Source organism: Mustela lutreola, chromosome 7, assembly GCF_030435805.1.
Source record: "Mustela lutreola isolate mMusLut2 chromosome 7, mMusLut2.pri, whole genome shotgun sequence".
NCBI lineage: Eukaryota > Metazoa > Chordata > Mammalia > Carnivora > Mustelidae > Mustela > Mustela lutreola.
In genome coordinates, this window is record NC_081296.1 from 135,866,778 (window position 1) to 135,883,684 (window position 16,907).

General features: G+C 44.4%; 1 protein-coding gene and 1 non-coding gene across 2 annotated transcripts in view; both read left to right on the forward strand.

The window, feature by feature from the left end:
• SPTLC2 (serine palmitoyltransferase long chain base subunit 2) overlaps positions 1–7,958 on the forward strand; it is a 106,365-nt gene extending 98,407 nt beyond the window's left edge. Inside the window, exons 11-12 of the mRNA XM_059182691.1 lie at positions 2,307–2,436; positions 7,604–7,958. Of these exons, the coding sequence (XP_059038674.1) occupies positions 2,307–2,436; positions 7,604–7,723 (250 nt within the window). The 3' untranslated portion in view covers positions 7,724–7,958. The remainder of the gene's footprint in view (positions 1–2,306; positions 2,437–7,603) is intronic.
• A 5,776-nt stretch (positions 7,959–13,734) lies between these two features.
• LOC131837445 (U6 spliceosomal RNA) lies at positions 13,735–13,841 on the forward strand. The gene has a single exon (XR_009356053.1). It is a non-coding gene; the product is annotated as a U6 spliceosomal RNA (small nuclear RNA).
• Positions 13,842–16,907: the final 3,066 nt, after the last annotated feature.

A 16,907-nucleotide genomic window follows, 5' to 3' on the forward strand; every position in this document is an offset into this window, starting at 1 on the left:
GATTCCAAAGATGATAAGAGGGCAGTTGGGAAAAGGTGGCCACTGAGGGAAAAGGAGTTCAGTTTTCAACAGGAAGGCATATGCGCATTTGGTCTTCAGAGGCAATGGAGAGTATGAACCAAAGCAGAGGTGTGTGTAGGGTTTTCTCTCCTTTAAATGGAGTTATCGTAAGTAAACAAAGAGTTGTCTGATCTGGAGGACTTACTCTAGAACTGTTTCTTTAGAGAGAACTGGGTCTAACTTGCTCTACAAGGGAAGCTAATATGTGCATTATAATTAAGATTTACAGAGGGTGAGGCAAACGGAAGAAAGAACTAGACCATTTGGGAGGGTCCAGTGTGGTCGGGGTCAGAGGAAGTACTAGAAAGAGAGGGGAATGGCTGGCATTTATGTAATTAGTTACTCAGGTAATTATAATGGGGGGGAGTCTTATTCTCAAACAAATGCTTTAAAATGCTAAGGGAAGGGGTACCTAGCTGGCTCAGTTGGAGGAACATTGATCTCTCCATCTCAGGGTTAAGTTCAAGCCCACATTGAATAGAGATTACTTACATAAACTTAAAAAACAGACAAACAAACAAAAAATAACAGCCTAAGGGAATAGTCAAGAAACAACATAATTAGCAAATAAAATGTACATGAAGTTAGAATTGTGTCCTTTAGACAAGATATGTATATGGAGTAAGGTCCCATGTCACCAGTTTGGTCTGGGGTGGGGAGTGAAACAAGATTTGTGGAGTCTGGGCAGTCAGCTGAAGCCTGGGGATGAGGTTGCCTCACAAAACCAAAGGAAACCCTAAATTCCAAAGACAGCTTAACATTCAAGTCAGTCAAAAAAATACCTGGTCTTTGGGACACCTGGTTGGCTCAGTCAGAGGAGCATCTGACTCTTGATCTCGGGGTGGTGAGTTCAAGTCCCGTGTTGGATATAGAAATCACTGAAATAAATAAACTTAGGGGGAAAAAAAGAAGTGCCTGGTCTAGAGCTAATGCTAGTTGGCCATTCTGCCAGCAGAAAGAAATCAGTGTTACAGCAGATCCTCCTCTCCACCCTTAATCTTTTTTTTTTTTTTTTTAAGATGTTATTTATTTATTTGTCGGAGAGCACTACCAGGGGGAGCAGCAGGCAGAGGTAGAAGCACGCTCCCTGCTCAGCTGGAAGCCTGCTTCTCCCTCTCCCTCTGCCTGCACCTCCCTCTGCTTGTTCACTCTCTCTCTGTCAAATAAATAAATAAAATATTTAAAATTTTTTAAAAAAGAATTACTTAAACTGCCAAACTTAACATTTCAAGGACAAGATTTTAAACTCATGTTAATTTTGAAGCCTCTGAATCACTCTTATGTGTTAGAACACTTTAAGGCTGTAACAGCAAATTAGTTTAGGCAAGCCCTGTCAAAAATAGGTCTCTGAGAACTATATTCTTCACCTTCGTGAAGGAGACCATTTGGGATAAGACCACTTTAGGATTGAATTGAAGAAGTCTGGCAATTTTTTTTTTTTTTTTTTTTTTTAAGATTTATTTATCCATTTGAGAAAGAAGGTGTGTGTGTGTGGTGTGTGTGTGTGAGTCTGAGTGCAAGAGCCAGCAGTGGAGAGGAGCAGAGGGAGAGGGGGACAGGCTCCCTGCTGAGCACGAAGCCTGATGCAGTGCTCCAGTGTGGGGCTCGATCCCAGGACCCCGAAGTCATGACCTGAGCCAAAATCAAGACTCAGCTGCCTAACCGACTAAGTTACCCAGGTGCCCCTAAGTCTGGCAATTTTTTTTTTTTTTAAGATTTTATTTGTTTATTTGATTGAGAGAGATCACAAGTAGGCAGAGAGGGGTTGGTAAGCAGGCTCCCCATTAAGCACAGAGCTCAATGCGGGGCTCGATCCCAGGACCTTGAGATCATGACCTGAGCCGAAGGCAGAGGCTTAACCCTCTGAGCCACCCAGGCACCCCGAGGCAATTTTAACTTAAAAGAAGTTAGTAGAGGGGTACCTGGGTGGCTCAGTGGTTTAAAGCCTCTGCCTTTGGCTTGGATCATGGTCCCGGGGTTCTGGGATCGAGTCCCGCGTCGGGCTCTCTGCTCCGCAGTGAGCCTGCTTCCTCCTCTCTGCCTGCCTTTCTGCCTACTTGTGATCTCTGTCTGTCAAATAAATAAATAAATAAAGTCTTTAAAAAGAAGAAGAAGTTAGAAGAGATTCCTAATAGAAGTCTCCAGGGTCTGTATCATCTAAGAGTTTAAATCCTTCAGGACCACAAGACCTTTGTGTTGTGGTTTATTACTCTTCCTGGTTTCTTTACCCTGTTTTCCCCTCGCAGCGCCTTTGGACGGGAGATGCTGAAGCGGAATATCGGCGTAGTTGTGGTGGGATTTCCTGCTACTCCAATTATTGAGTCCAGAGCCAGGTTTTGCCTGTCCGCAGCTCATACCAAAGAAATACTTGACACTGTAAGTAGACACTCTCACCTTGATGTAAATACATCTATGCTACAGAGGCCTGGATATCAGATGAAATTGATCATCTGTTGATCCTGAAGTTCTTTGAGCACCTGAGGTATTAATCGATAAAATAGAGGAGGGAGTATGCGATGCTGCTTAAAATATTGCTAATTACCACCACCACCCCACACACACAAAAAAGCAAAACCATTAGCATTGCCCACTAGACCCTGTGTGATCAGGGCTGTGGGGAATTGATGGCTTTGTCTCGTTCCACGCTGTCCTTTATGATGGCCTCTACAACCGTCTCACTCTCTTTGTACTCGAGCTGTTTCTACTATAAGCCTTCTTACATGTTGTTCTGTCTCTCTAGAATTTTCTCTCTTGAGTCCTCTCTCTCCTTGGCTGGCGGACTCCTACAGATTCTTCCCATCTCCACTTAAAGGAAACTGGCTCGAGCGTGTTCCCCAGTCCTCTTGCTTGCCATTTCCTTGGACTCTTAAGATTCTCCCTTAGTAAATCCTTCCCATCTGGAATTATTTGATGGCAGTCTTCTCCACTGGATAAATCTTGAGGGCAGAGACTACGTCTCTTTTGCTTGTTCTATATCTCCAGGATATACCACAGCCAGGCATGTAGGAAGGGCTCATAATTATTGAATTTAATTATGGTCTCTTAATTCTTATATTGTGATAGTCTCTTAACGTGCTATTATTTCACATTTAAGACTTTAAATAAGTATTGCTTTCTGGGAGTTTATAGAATTCTAGAGTGCGATACCTGCATAAAATTATTTTGACCTAAACAACATGAGGGGTGTGGTATAGGGGAGCTAACACGCTGCCCCATCCCAAAGTAAAATCTACATGTAACTTTTGCCTCCCCCAGAACTTAGGTATAGTCAGCTGGAAGCCTTACTGTTATCACAGACAGGCACTGAACACATATTTTGTAAGTTACATGTATTATATACTGTAGTCATACAATAAAGTAAGATAGAGAAAAGAAAATGTTATTAAGAAGATTGTAAGGAAAAGACATTTATAGTACTGTATTTATTGAAAAAATCCACATATAAGTGGACCCACACACAGTTGTTCACGGGTCAGCTGCGGTTGCTAGAAGTACCCACTGATTCATTGGAGAGTTACTAATCTTGAAGAGTAAGAATACATGTTAAGGGTTCGTTGTAGCAGTTTAATTGACATTTTTATTTCTGGGCCTCTGAAGACTGACTTTTCGTCCTTATTTCTGTCAAACAAAACTTTCGCAAGTACGAGTATGTTCTTCATCACATCCTGACCCTTGGAAAATTGGATTCCGTTTATTATTGCTGCTGTATCTTCTTTTTCTTTTATTTGGATTGTGCCTTTCAGTGTTTCTTCCATTCTCTTCTATTTAGATGTTCAAAAGTTTGTCTTTCCTTCAAAAAAAAAAAAAAAAGAAAAGAAAAGAAAGGTTTATATGGGACCGTTATGGGGCCCCGGGTAGCCAAAACAGTATGGAGAGAGAGACTCTAAGTTGGAGGGCTCAGACCTCCCGGGTATGAAACTTACTGCCAGGCGGCTGTAGTCAAGGCAGTGGGGTTCTAGCGTGAAGACAGACGTGAGGCCAGTGCTGGAAGAGGACTGAGAGGCCATGAATACACTTGGACATCTGTGGCCACTTGATTTGCCACAGGAGAGCCTGGACTCATTAGTAGGGAAAGAATAGTGTCTTCAATGAACGGTACCAGACAGCTGGATAACCACATACAAAAGCATGAAGTGGGAGCCCTACAACATGGGTGAACCTTGAACACATCATGCTAAGTAAAAGAAGCCAAGCACAAAAGACCACATTATGAAATGTCCAGAATAGGCAAATCTATAGGGTCAGAAAATAGACTGGTGGTTGTCAGGGCTTGGGGAAGACAGGGAGAAGGATGTGAGTATGGGGTTCCTTTTTTTAAGGTGATAATACTTTAAGATTAGATACTGATGAAAATTGTACACCTCTGTGAATATACTAAGAAGGTGACTTTAATGGCATGTGAATTGTGTCACAATGAATTTATTTTTAAAAATGAGAAAGGCAGGATTATCGATCAGCTCCAGGGCGCAGCTATCCTAGAATATTCTCTCATTCAGGGACCAGACTCCACTCTATGATTTACACGATTTTTCCCCTAAGAACCCATCTCACCCTGGGATCCGGTGGTCAAGTGTAGATGTTTTGCTAATAGATGGCGATACTTGGAACGGTCCCTTATTCCTGCTCAAACCGGGTGACCCACATAATGGCATAAAAGTTACAGTTTTATGTAAATAAAACCTATTTATCTGAAATATTTGTTATGGGATCAGAGGAAATCGTGGACTCTAGATCCCTTTAGGCTACTGTGAGTTTTTCTATTCATTTTCTTTTTTACATCAATGAAAAAAATATTCTAAAGTCAGAGTTCATAAATGGCTTTCACTTTGTGATCTTAGTAAGTCCTGTGTTGTTTTAAATTAATAAATCCTATATCTGAGGTCAGGGGATAAATGGTTAATGGGTTCCTCCCAGCTGAAATTCAATCCTAAATTGTTTCCATATGGAGCTTTCAGTTAAACCTTTTCTCAAAGATACCACTGTTTTTTTTTTTTTTTTTTTTTTAAGATTTTATTTATTTATTTGACAGAGATCACAAGTAGGCTGAGAGGCAAGCAGAGAGAGAGAGAGGAGGAAGCAGGCTCCCTGCTGAGCAGAGAGCCTGATGTGGGGCTCGACCCCAGGACCTCGGGATCATGACCTGAGCCGAAGGCAGAGGCTTTAACCCACTGAGCCAACCCGGCGCCGCCCCGCCTTTTTTTTTTTTTTTTTTTTTTTAATTTATTAGAGAGAGAGAGCGAGAGCACAAGCAGGGGAAGCAGGAGAGGGAGAAGCAAGCTCCCTGCTGAGCAGGTAGACCAGTGTGAGGCTCGATCCCAGGATCCTTGAATCATGACCTGAGCTAAAGGCAGACACTTAACCAACTGAGCCACCCAGCTGCCCCAAGATACCACTGTACTGAAAGCATACTGAGGGCCAGCTCTTTTTTTTTTTTTAAGATTTTATTTATTTATGATAGAGAGAGAAGGAACACAGCACAGGGGAGCTGGAGAGGGAGAGCAGGCTCCCCGCTGAGCAGGGAGCTCGATGCAGAGCTTGATCCCAGGACGCTGGGATCATGACCTGAGCCAAAGGCATCCACTTAATGACTGAACCACCCAGACACCCCTTAGGTCCAGCTTTTAATTTGCTTTCTATATTTTCCACATTTTGAATGAAGAATGTTTTCTTATGCTAGAATAAATAAGGAATGCTATTTATTGTGGGGGGGGTTCTCTCTACAAATGCTGATTTTTTTTTTTTAAGATTTTATTCATTTGAGAGAGAGAACGAGTGATGGTGGGGAGAGAGAGAGAAGCAGACTCCCTGCCAAGCAGGAAGCCCTATATGGGGCTCGATCCCAGGACCCCAGAGATCAAGACCTGAGCCGAAGGCAGACACTTAACCAACTGAGCAACCTGGGCGCCCCTACCTACAAACATTGATTTTTTTTTCTTTTTTTAAAGATTTTATTGAATTATTTGACAGCGAGAGACAGCGAGAGAGGGAACATAAGCAGGGGGAGTGGGAGAGGGAGGAGCAGGCTTCCCGCTGAGTAGGGAACCCGATGTGGGGCTCAATCCCAGGACCCCAGGATCATGATCTGAGCTGAAGGCAGATGCTTAACTACTGAGCCACCCAGGCACCCCCCCAAACATTGATTTTTAAGTTAAATTTAGGGGCACCTTTGTGGCTCTGTCAGTTTAGTATCTGTCTCTTGATTTCAGCTCAAGTCACGAGATCAAGCCCCACATTGGGCTCCACGCTCAGCAGAGAGTCTGCTTGAGGATTCTTTCTCCCTCTGTCCATCCCCCGACTCATTCCTTTTCTCTCTCTCTCTCAAATAAATCTTTTTCAAAAAGATCAAAGTTAAATTTAAGAACACAGAAATACGTCTTTTACTAATACTCAACTGACTGACTCCTGTTATAAAGTAGAAGGTATGCATTTTCATATGAAATTATGACCATAAGAGTGGACAGAAGATGTCTGTGATGTGATGGGAAATTGGAGAGAGCCCTGTCCCCAAAGCTAAGGCCCTTCACCCTGGATTTATCACATTATCCCCTGGGTAACATCCCCAGGCTCAGAGGGAGTGAATGACAGGGCTGGAGAGACGCTGTGGAAACTGCATTGTGTGGCCTGCGTGAGGTGCTTTTATCGAAAAGCCTTAGAAGCTAGGATTATACTATTTTTACAGTCTTCTTCGGATTTCTCCGAGAAGTATCTGGGGCTTCGAGTGTCCATGTCCTTCTGTTGGATTTTTCTTGAGAAATCGTGAATACGTATCCCCTTCTTGTATTGGGATCCTCCGTTCTGACCCTCTGAGCCGCGGTTTGGAAAGGTTACCTCTGTGAGCTGATGGGTGTCACAATCAGGAAGGGACTTCTCATTTCATAACTTTTTGTAGTGCTTGAATTTTTTTTTGAAAAACAAACAGCTTTTGTAAGAAAGAAAATTATATTGAGATAAGTAGTTTTTGATGGGAAGATATGACGATCTCGCAAGGGTAGGATTTTCGAGTTCAGAATCCTGCCTGAGTTGAAGTCCTGGCTCCGCCCATTCTTGCTCCCGCACCCCCACCCTGTCCATGACCTACCCAGTCTCCTCATGGCTTCCCCGCTTTCTTACAAAGTCTGATCTGTGGTGCACCATGGGGGCTCTCTTATGCCTAGGGCGCATCTCCATGCAGACTTCCCATCGGTTTTTTTGTTGTGAGATAGAAGCTGTGAGGACTGACGTATGAGAGGACAAAGGACCGTGGTAGCCAGCCTGGCAAGTACAAGGCGCATGTATGTTCCTTTTCTCCTCCGACTTCAAGGAACGCTGACCTTTACCCTGCATAACTGCTCTTCACAACCCGTTAGTCATGACCGGCCTGACGTCCTTGCTCAAAAAGCAGCTCTTTCCACAGCTGTCCTGTAGTCTGATCAGAGTTCATGCACTAGATACACACGGTCCCACGAGAGGATTATATTGCCACAAATGTTTTTAGAAACGTTAATGCACCAGGCGTGCCTGCGTCCTGCTGGCCCCGACTCACCTCCACTCCTCTATGTTTTAGGCGCTCAAGGAGATAGATGAAGTTGGGGACCTGTTGCAGCTCAAGTATTCCCGTCATCGGTTGGTGCCTCTACTGGACAGGCCCTTTGATGAGACAACCTATGAAGAAACAGAAGACTGAGCCTTTTTGGTGCTCCCTTGGAGGAACTCTCCCTCACCCAGGACAGTGTGTGGCCTTTCTGAGCCAGTTCCAGGAACCAGACTAATGTGGCCATCTCACGCAAAAGACATTTCTAAATGGCATTTTGTAAATAGTAAAAAACTGCTTCACATTCTTCCTTTGCTACATTTCACCTTTAAAAAATAGAGGTGACCCACTCTACTTTTTTGTCCATTAAAAATGTTTTATTTTATAACTCTCCTTCTTATGAAATCACGCTGACCCTAGCTTGGCCCTGGCTAACCACCCAGACCGTTAGCCTCTCCTTGCCACCTGCAGACTCGGCCCACCCACAGCTCCCGCTAGCCCCACCATCGCAGCCTCCAGACTCACCCAGCCCTCCTCCCCAGGGAGCAAGTGCCTTCCACTTACTTCCAGTCCAGGTCTCAGAGGCTGCCAACCTTGAAATCCTTACGAAACCAGTCAAGTATTCAACCAAAGTGTTCTCCCTTTTGTCCGAAGTTGAGCTGTTTAAGGAAAACCGTGAACACTAACATTGCTAAAAACCACCCCTTGTGAACTCCCCCTGGCCAGGAGCCTCCCAAGGTGTCGTCTTGTTCTGGTCACCGGGTGATTTCTTCTTTCACCATCAGATATTGATAATGGTCACTGTCTGAGACGTGTGTCCGGTTTCTGGGTTCTTCTAAGCTCTAAACTAACCTGCTATCTAAAATGCTGGAATTGTTCAGAAAGCACCCATATCCAGGGTCCACCCTGGCCTGACCGACCCTTGTGGTGAGGCCGCCTCCCGCCTCCCTGTGTCTTCTGTGCACACAGCTGCTCAGCCAGCAGGGGGCAAGGGCCGAAGGGACAGAGCTGGGGGACAGAGCTGGCAAACGTCTGTGCTTGCTTCCTACTCTGCTTTCTACTCTTCAGAACTGTGCCTCTGCCTGGGAGGCAGAGGAAAATGTTGGTAAATCCCCTGCTCAGAAATCATTTGTCATGTTCCTGTTTAAGGATTAAAGTTATTAACTTGCCCGTTTTAGAAGCTGACCTATTTAAACGTTACTCTTCTGAGTGCTAGTTCTCCTTTACTCTTGATGTCCTAAGACAATTCTAATCTGGCATCTGGGGTTTAGGGTCTCTCTCTTTTTTTTCTCCCCCCGCCCCCACCCCGAGAAATTCTGAACATTATCTCTTTGCTAAACTGGGATCCTCTATTTTGACTCTTTCCATACTAGGTGAGGGGACTAGTTTCAGAGAGCTTTATAAAACTGCTTGACCAAAGAACAAATCTGAAAACCACCATGTTAAAGCTCTTCCTTTTTTCTGTTGACCAAAGCCTAAGTGAAGAGAACTTTTGACATTATTACGCCCACGACCAGACCAGCTTGTCTTCTAGTCGCCATCGGAGTAGTACGGGGAAGACTTGGAAACAGCATGGAAGAGCCCTGTGTAAAAATAGCTTTGCACGTCTCTCTTTTTGGAATCCCTCCTTGGGTTGGTAGAGATTCTCCTGTGCTCCTTGTCTTCAGCTGCAGCGCTTGTTCCGACACATGCTGTGGAGATGGGGAGCCACGGGACGGTCAGTGAGGGTTTGCTTTTCTGTCTTAAGTTCTCTTCAGTCACTCTCAGCATCTGAGAGCCTTCGGCCTTTAAAATATTCCAAGGTTCTGTTTTACCTTTTTAAAGGCTAGAAAAGGGTGAATCAAAGAACCAAATAGAAATGCAGGGACTGTATTTAGCATGGACAAACTGAAGTAAAAAAAAAAGACATTGGGGTAACTAAGTCACTAGCCCTGTAGAATAAGATACATCGCTAACCTCCGCATCTCATTCCTCACCGTAGAACCCTGCTAGAACACCAGATAGCTTTTGCACTGCAGTCACTTACCAAATGGTGTAGGGTTTGCAAAAGTCCCAAAGTTCAAGCAATGAACTTCACCTTGCTACTCTTTTTACTTCGGCTTGCATGGAGTCACTGCAATTTCAAATGTCCATATGGGCATTGAAATACATCATAAATATATATGTGTATGTATGTATATATACATATATATGACATATATTTGCTGGTGCAAAGTTATGTCAGAATAAATGTAGTTAAGTTACAAGTTTATTTTGAAGAGACAAAACTGTGATCCACACGGGATCTCTGCTTTCTGGAGGACAAAATGCTCTACATGCTGGTTGTCTGTCAGAAACTGTGATATAGGGTCCAGTCATATCATAGGCATCATGCAGGTGTATATAAATACAGTCACTGGGAATGAGTGGACCTAAGTATTGTGTCGTGCGTGGTTGAAGGTCGCCTGGGTCATGAGTTGGATGGGACGCACATAGGTGTCAGCTCAAGTCACCACCAAAGCGGGTAGTCGGAGTCAGTCAGTAGAGATGTGACTAATCCTTACCACTTTTCCTCATCCCTCTTTCTATTTAGCATTGCCTTTATCCATTTCCGGCTTATAAGAGCTTTTTCAGCAGATCACATCAGAAACCAGAAACTTCTAACTAGGAGACATCAGAATCACAAAGAATGGATCAAGAGGCAGTGGCAGACTCTCCTCCCACATTTATTTGAAAAGTTTTACCCTAAAATATGGCATTCAGTCTACAGTAAGTAAATAGTGAAAGAGTGTGTTCGGGGGCTGGGTCCTTGGAGCACTTTTAACTTTTTGCTTTGCTCTGGAAAATTTCTTCCCTTTAAAAATCATCCTAACCCCCAGAACCCCAAAGTCCTGCTTGCTTGTTTGAAGAACTTGGCATCTGTCCTATAGTTACTATCTTAAACTTTGACGACAGGGTGAGGGCTTCCGATGGTGAAAACACGCTTCTTCCTGAAGGAGTCACGGAAGGTGAAGAGAAACGCCCCTGGAAAGGGCTGAGGGTTATAAGCAATGAGTCATGGAACCACTACATCAAAAGCAAAACAACGGCTGAGGGCTATGTGTTTGCTAACGCCCTTTCAGAAGCCCAGGGATGAAATACTGTGCCAGTGACTTGTCACTGCATTTGGCCTTTCTTTGTACCTTCCCATTCTTGAGTTTTAGAATGTCAACTCTGGAGAACACCTAGATGGCGGTGCTGTGTTTGGAGGATCACTGGGTCAGATACCCTGTCCTGGGACACCCAGCCCTACATTTCCAGAGGAGTCTAGGAACTTCTTTCTTCCCTACTTGAGGGAGCCTGTATCTAAGTTTGTTAGGATTAGTCCCGTCTAGCTGAGTTTTTTAATGTTTAATATGCTTTGCTTCATTTCAACTAGTGAAAACCAGGAGGAAGAATGGCTCACGTGGAGAGATTTCCTGGCTTCGTAGGGAAGGGGGGAAAAGCGATGCTATCTACCACTACCGGCCTCTTTCTCCCCCCAACCCTGCTCCCCATCCAAACTAGTTGTCCTGGATTGGCAAGCAGCACAGGACCGCTAGTCCGGCCATAGGCTGTGAAGAAAAAGAATGGATAGTTCTTATTTTGTAAGAAGTTGTAGATACAACTGACTGGCTCTGGGTTCTCTCATATGAAGAACAGCTGTGACTAATCCCCAGAGTGTCTTTCCTTTCCTGGTGTTCGAGGTAAGCCAAGATGGGCTTTCATCTCTGCTGGCTGTAAGCTGTGTGGTCAGCAAAGGAGGAAGAGCGTAGGGGCTTTTCCTTCAGGTCTGTCTTCACGAAGATCAGCACTACTGAGCCTTTCGCCCAGGTGAACTCGGCATCGCCCAAGCGGGTCGTGAAGGGGGAGTTAGGAAAATCAAATGATTCTTCGTGGCTGTTGAGCAGTTCCTGGCTTAAATGCAGCCCCAGAACCTAAAGGTCTGCAGCTGCCTGCTTACCACGGAAGCTCAGTGCTCAGCCAGCAGGCATCTCATCCATTAACCAGCTAATGAAAATACCTCCCACGTGGAGAGAAATGTATCTTATTCTCTGCTCAGCTTTATCCACGGGAAATGTAGTGTTTAGGCCCCTACCCAATTACCATGTGCCCAGATAGCCTAATTAGGAAAAGGTTGCCCTTTTTGTCATTTCCAGTGACTTCTGTTCTCCAAGCACCTTGTGCTTTAGGTGGAGTCTTCTGGGGGCGGCGGGGAGTGGGAAGGCAAAGGAGTTAGCTTTCGGACCTACCAAAGCTGTTGATTCTAGTCTTCTCCAGCCCGGAGGCATTCTTAGTCGGCCCCTGGGGAGTGGCCTGATGGGGCAGCCATGGTCAAGGTCTTGTTTACTAGAGCACCGGATAGATGGCCCTGAACTGTGACTCTGGTATGATGAGTTCTGATAAACTGACCCTGAAGAACGCAGTGGTTCTGCCACTGCGGTTAGGCGTTTTTGATGAAGCAATACCCAAAGCTCCGTCCCTTTGGAGAAGTTGGGAAGCTGAATGCAAGGTGAGGACAGGAGCAGTCCCCTGATGTGCCCGGTGTCCTTCCTTGTTGCCATCTCCGTGGATGAGTGGATCCCTCTCGGCCCCAGGAGCCCTGAGTCGGTTCAGAATCTGCTTCTCCCCACAGTTCTCAGTTTTCTTGTGCGAAGCTCGGCTGGGCACAGGCCTTCTATGGGGGTGTGGGACCTACTCCTGACTGAGGTGGAGTGGTAACTTGTCTTCACCCTTAGCATTAGGTCCCGTTACCTCAGGGGCGCTAAACCGATGGTTGGAATGATAAAAAGCATCCTCGGTGGTTCTTTACGGGGTCCTGGTGAGACCACTGTCAGTTCAGCCAGCGTGCCCACACGGTCTTGATGATCCCTCTCTGTGTAAAGGTCGCGAACATTAAGAGAAGGGGGAAAGAGAATAAGAATAGAGAATTCGCTTATGGGGAGCTGAGATCTTCTTTTGTTGGCCTTTATTTTTCCATTGACCAATTTGCCTGTAAACTGGACTTTGGAAGAGGTGCTGTGAAATCCCTCTCCTTTGCTGTGATGCTTGTATAATCTGAGAAAGCGAGAGGGGCAAATGTAAATAAAAAATTTTAAATTCTAGTACTGTATTAAAATGTCACTCTTCTCTCTTACCCCGTCTCCCTTTTTTGCCGGATGATTTTTTTTTTTTTTTTTTTTTTTTTTTTTTTTTTTTTTTACACCTTGTTGGATGACTGTGAAGCTCTAAATGATGGATTGGGTTAGGCGTATCTGTTGGAGAGCACATGTTAAGAACCGAAGGGGAGCTACTTGAGATGACTTAAGAATCATCCCATGCAAATATATTGTTTTGCCCAAATAAACTATTCAGAAAGCGATCTCTGCCTCCATTCATTCAACCAAGGAAAACTGAGTGCTGTTTCCATGCCAGGCTCTGCACTGAGCATGACCAATACCAGCCAACAAACAAATAGTAAACAAATAATCATATGGACACACATCATTGTACAAACTGGTAAGTGCTGTGAAGGAAAAGTAAAAGCATGTTTAAAACCTGTAACCAGTATGTGGGTTAGAGGTGACAGAAAAAACTCTTCTAAGGCATGGAGGGTTCAGAAACATGTGGCCGATGCTCCAGGAGCAACAGGGAGGCTGGCGAGGAGGAGCAGAGGCCTCCTGCACTGGGCTGTGAGGGGTGAGCGGTGATCGTACACGCTGAGGGAAACCAGGGAAGGGTTGCAAGCATTGGAAAAGATCTCTAGAGGCGCCTGGGTGGCTCAGTGGGTTAAGCTGCTGCCTTTGGCTCAGGTCATGATCTCAGGGTCCTGGGATCGAGTCCCGCATCGGGCTCTCTGCTCAGCGGGGAGCCTGCTTCCTTCTCTCTCTCTCTGCCTGCCTCTCTGCCTACTTGTGATCTCTGTCTGTCAAATAAATAAATAAAATCTTTTAAAAAAAAGAAAGAAAGAAAGAAAAAGATCTCTAGTGTCCTCTTTTGGTAGACCTTGGCAAATTGGTACAATGTATATGGACATGCAAAGGATCTAGACCAGCCCAAAAATTTTTGAAAAAGAAGTTGTACTACCTGATTTCAGAGCTTTGTACAGAGCTATAGTAACCAAAACTGCATATGGCGTTAGAATGGTCTGAGAGAACAAGTAAGACATCATAGAAAGTCCAGAGACAGTGCTCACTTCAGCAGCATGTATACTAAAATTGGAATGATGTGGGGAAGAGAGGCATGGACCCCGTGCAAGGATGTCATGCAAATCCACGAAGCAGTCCATATTTCTGAGAAACGTATACAGTCGCCCTGAAACTAACACAACACTGTATGTTAACATACTAGAATGAAAGTGAAAAGTCCAGATATAGAACCACACATATACGGGTAGTTGATTTTCAACAAAAGTGCCAAGTTAATTCAACCGAGAAAGTACAGCCAGCTAATGGTGCTGAAACAACACAGGTGTCTGGAGGAAATGACCTTCAAACCTTACCTCACATTATATACAAAAGTTTACTCAAAATCATAGATCCGCACATTAAAACTATAAAACTTCCAAGAGAAAATAGAAAATCTGGTTCCTTGGATTAAGCAACAATTTCTTGGAACATAAAAAGCATGGCTCAAAAATACTAATATACTGTACTTCATCAAAATTAAAACTTTAAGACTCAGTAAAAGGAAAACGCAAACTCCAGACGAGGCTAAAACATCCACAATAGATATCTAACAAAGGCTTTCCATCCAGAGTTTAGAAAGAACCCTTAAAACTCAATAAGGTAGGGGGGTGCCGGGGTGGTTCAGTCACTGGGCCTCTGCCTTTGGCTCAGGTCATGATCCCAGGGTCCTGGGACCCAGCCCTGCATCGGGCTCCCTGCTCAATGGGAAGCCTGCTTCTCCCTCTCCCACTCCCCCTGCTTATATCCCCTCTCTCCCTGTGTCTCTCTTTGTCAAATAAATAAACAAAATATTAAAAAACAAAACACCTCAATAAGGTAGGACTAAAACTACAAAATAAAAAATAAGGCCGCACTGGAGCGCCTGGGTGGCTCAGTGGGTTAAAGCCTCTGCCTTCAGCTCAGGTCATGATCCCACGGGCCTGGGATTGAGCCCTGCATCAGGCTCTCTGCTCAGTGGGGAGCCTGCTTCTCCTCTCTCTCTGCCTACCTCTCTGCCTACTTGTGATCTCTCTCTGTCAAATAAATAAATAAAATCTTTTTTAAAAAATGAAAAAAAAGGGGCGCCTGGGTGGCTCAGTGGATTAAGCCGCTGCCTTCGGCTCAGGTCATGATCTCAGGGTCCTGGGATCGAGTCCCGCATCGGGTTCTCTGCTCGGCAGGGAGCCTGCTTCCTCCTCTCTCTCTCTCTCTGCCTGCCTCTCTGCCTACTTGTGATTTCTCTCTGTCAAATAAATAAATAAAATCTTTAAAAAAAAAAATGAAAAAAAAAAATAAAAGCTTCTGCCTTTGACTCAGGTCATGGTCTCAGGGTCCTGGGATCGAGCCCTTCATCGGGCTCTTTTCTCAGCAGGGAGTCTGCTTCCTCCTCTCTCTCTGCCTACTTGTGATCTCTCTCTCTGTGTCAAATAAATAAATAAAATCTTTAAGAAAAACAAAAGGCAGAACTAAAACTAAAACTAAAAAAAAAAAAAAAAAAAAAAAAAAACCCTAAAAAATAGGCAGAAGGTTTGAGCACTTTTTAATTTTTTTATTTTATTTTTTTATTTTTTTTTTAATTTTTTATAAACATATATTTTTATCCCCAGGGGTACAGGTCTGTGAATCTTTTTAAAAGACTTTATTGGGCGGGGGCGTACCTGGGTGGTTCAGTCAGTTAAATGTCTTCCTTAGGCTCAGGTCTTGGTCTCAGCGTCCTGGGACTGAGTCCCGCACAGGCCGTCGCTCCGTGAGGAGTCTGCTCCCTTTCCCTTTGCCCCCATCCACCCTCCTACCCCCGCTCATGCTCTCTGTCTCAAATAAATAAATCTTTTAAAAATTTATTTTTATTTTTAAAAGATTTTCTTTCTTTGAGAAAGAGCACATGCACAGGCATGCCAGGTGAGGAGCAGAGGGGGAGGGAGAGACAAGCTGGCTCTACGCTCAGCAGAGAGCCTGATGTGGGGCTTGATCCCAGGACCCCGAGATGGCCACCTGAGCCAAAACCAAGAGTCAGAAGCTTAACCGACTGAGCCACCCAGGCGCCCCTAAAGATTTTATTTTTTAAGTAATCTTTACACCAAAAGTGGGGCTTGAATTCACAACCCTTCAATCAAGGGTCAGTGCTCTACTGACTGAGCCAGCCAGGTGCCCCAAAAGATTTGAACAGACTCGTCACGAGGAGGTATACTAATGGCCAAAAAAGCACATGGAAAAATGTTCGACATCTCTGGTCTTCAGAGAAATATGCAAATGAAAACTATAATAAGATTCCACCACTCCCCCACCCACCAGAATGGCTAAATTCAAAAAAAGTCATGATACCAAGTGTTGGCAAAGATGTAGGGATGGAAAGTGCCCCGCCATTTGAGAAAACAGTTTGGCAGTTTGGGGGCAGCAATTTCATTCACCCAAGAAAAGTGAAAGCCTGTGCACACGTGCACTTGAATACTCAGAGCTGCTTTACTCATAATAGCTCTAAACTAGGAACAACCCAAATGCCACCATTGTGAACGGGTGAGCAAAATGTTGTGTATACATGCGACGGAACACTGCTGAGCAACGAGGAGGAACGAATAGCTGATACCTACAGCTATACGGACGAGTCTTAGAAACATGCTCCAATGAAGAAGCCAAGCACAAAAGAATACAAAAATACCATTCTATTAATATGAAAATCTAGAAAGGCACAACTAACCTGCGGTGACAGTGGACGAGTGGTTGCCGGGAGCCAAGACTGGGGAGGTAGGAATTAACTGGGTGCAAGAAGACTGTTTGAAGATCATTCTCAAGAAGTCACGACTCCCTTACAGATATAAGAATGAGCACGAGTTAAAGATTTTATTTAACTCATGAATGAGGAAATGAGTAAGAATATGACAAGCAATGAAAGGAGATACTGAGAAACAGCAGTGATAGAGCAGGAATATTGAAATGAATGTGCAAATGAAGGCAAAACTGGTTTCTTCCACACGGGGAGAGGTCAGACATAATTTTCACTTCTGTAGACAGGAATGATTTTACTTCGCTGCTCTTACCTACACCCTACAGAGCTGTAAAACAGCTCAAAGAATGAAAGACAGGAATCAGATTAATGCAGAAGGTTGTACGGTGTTTAGATGATGCACTGTTTTCCACTGAGGATAACCAACAGCACCAGTGAGGAGTGAGTGAGAACAAGAACCAGCAGAACCAGT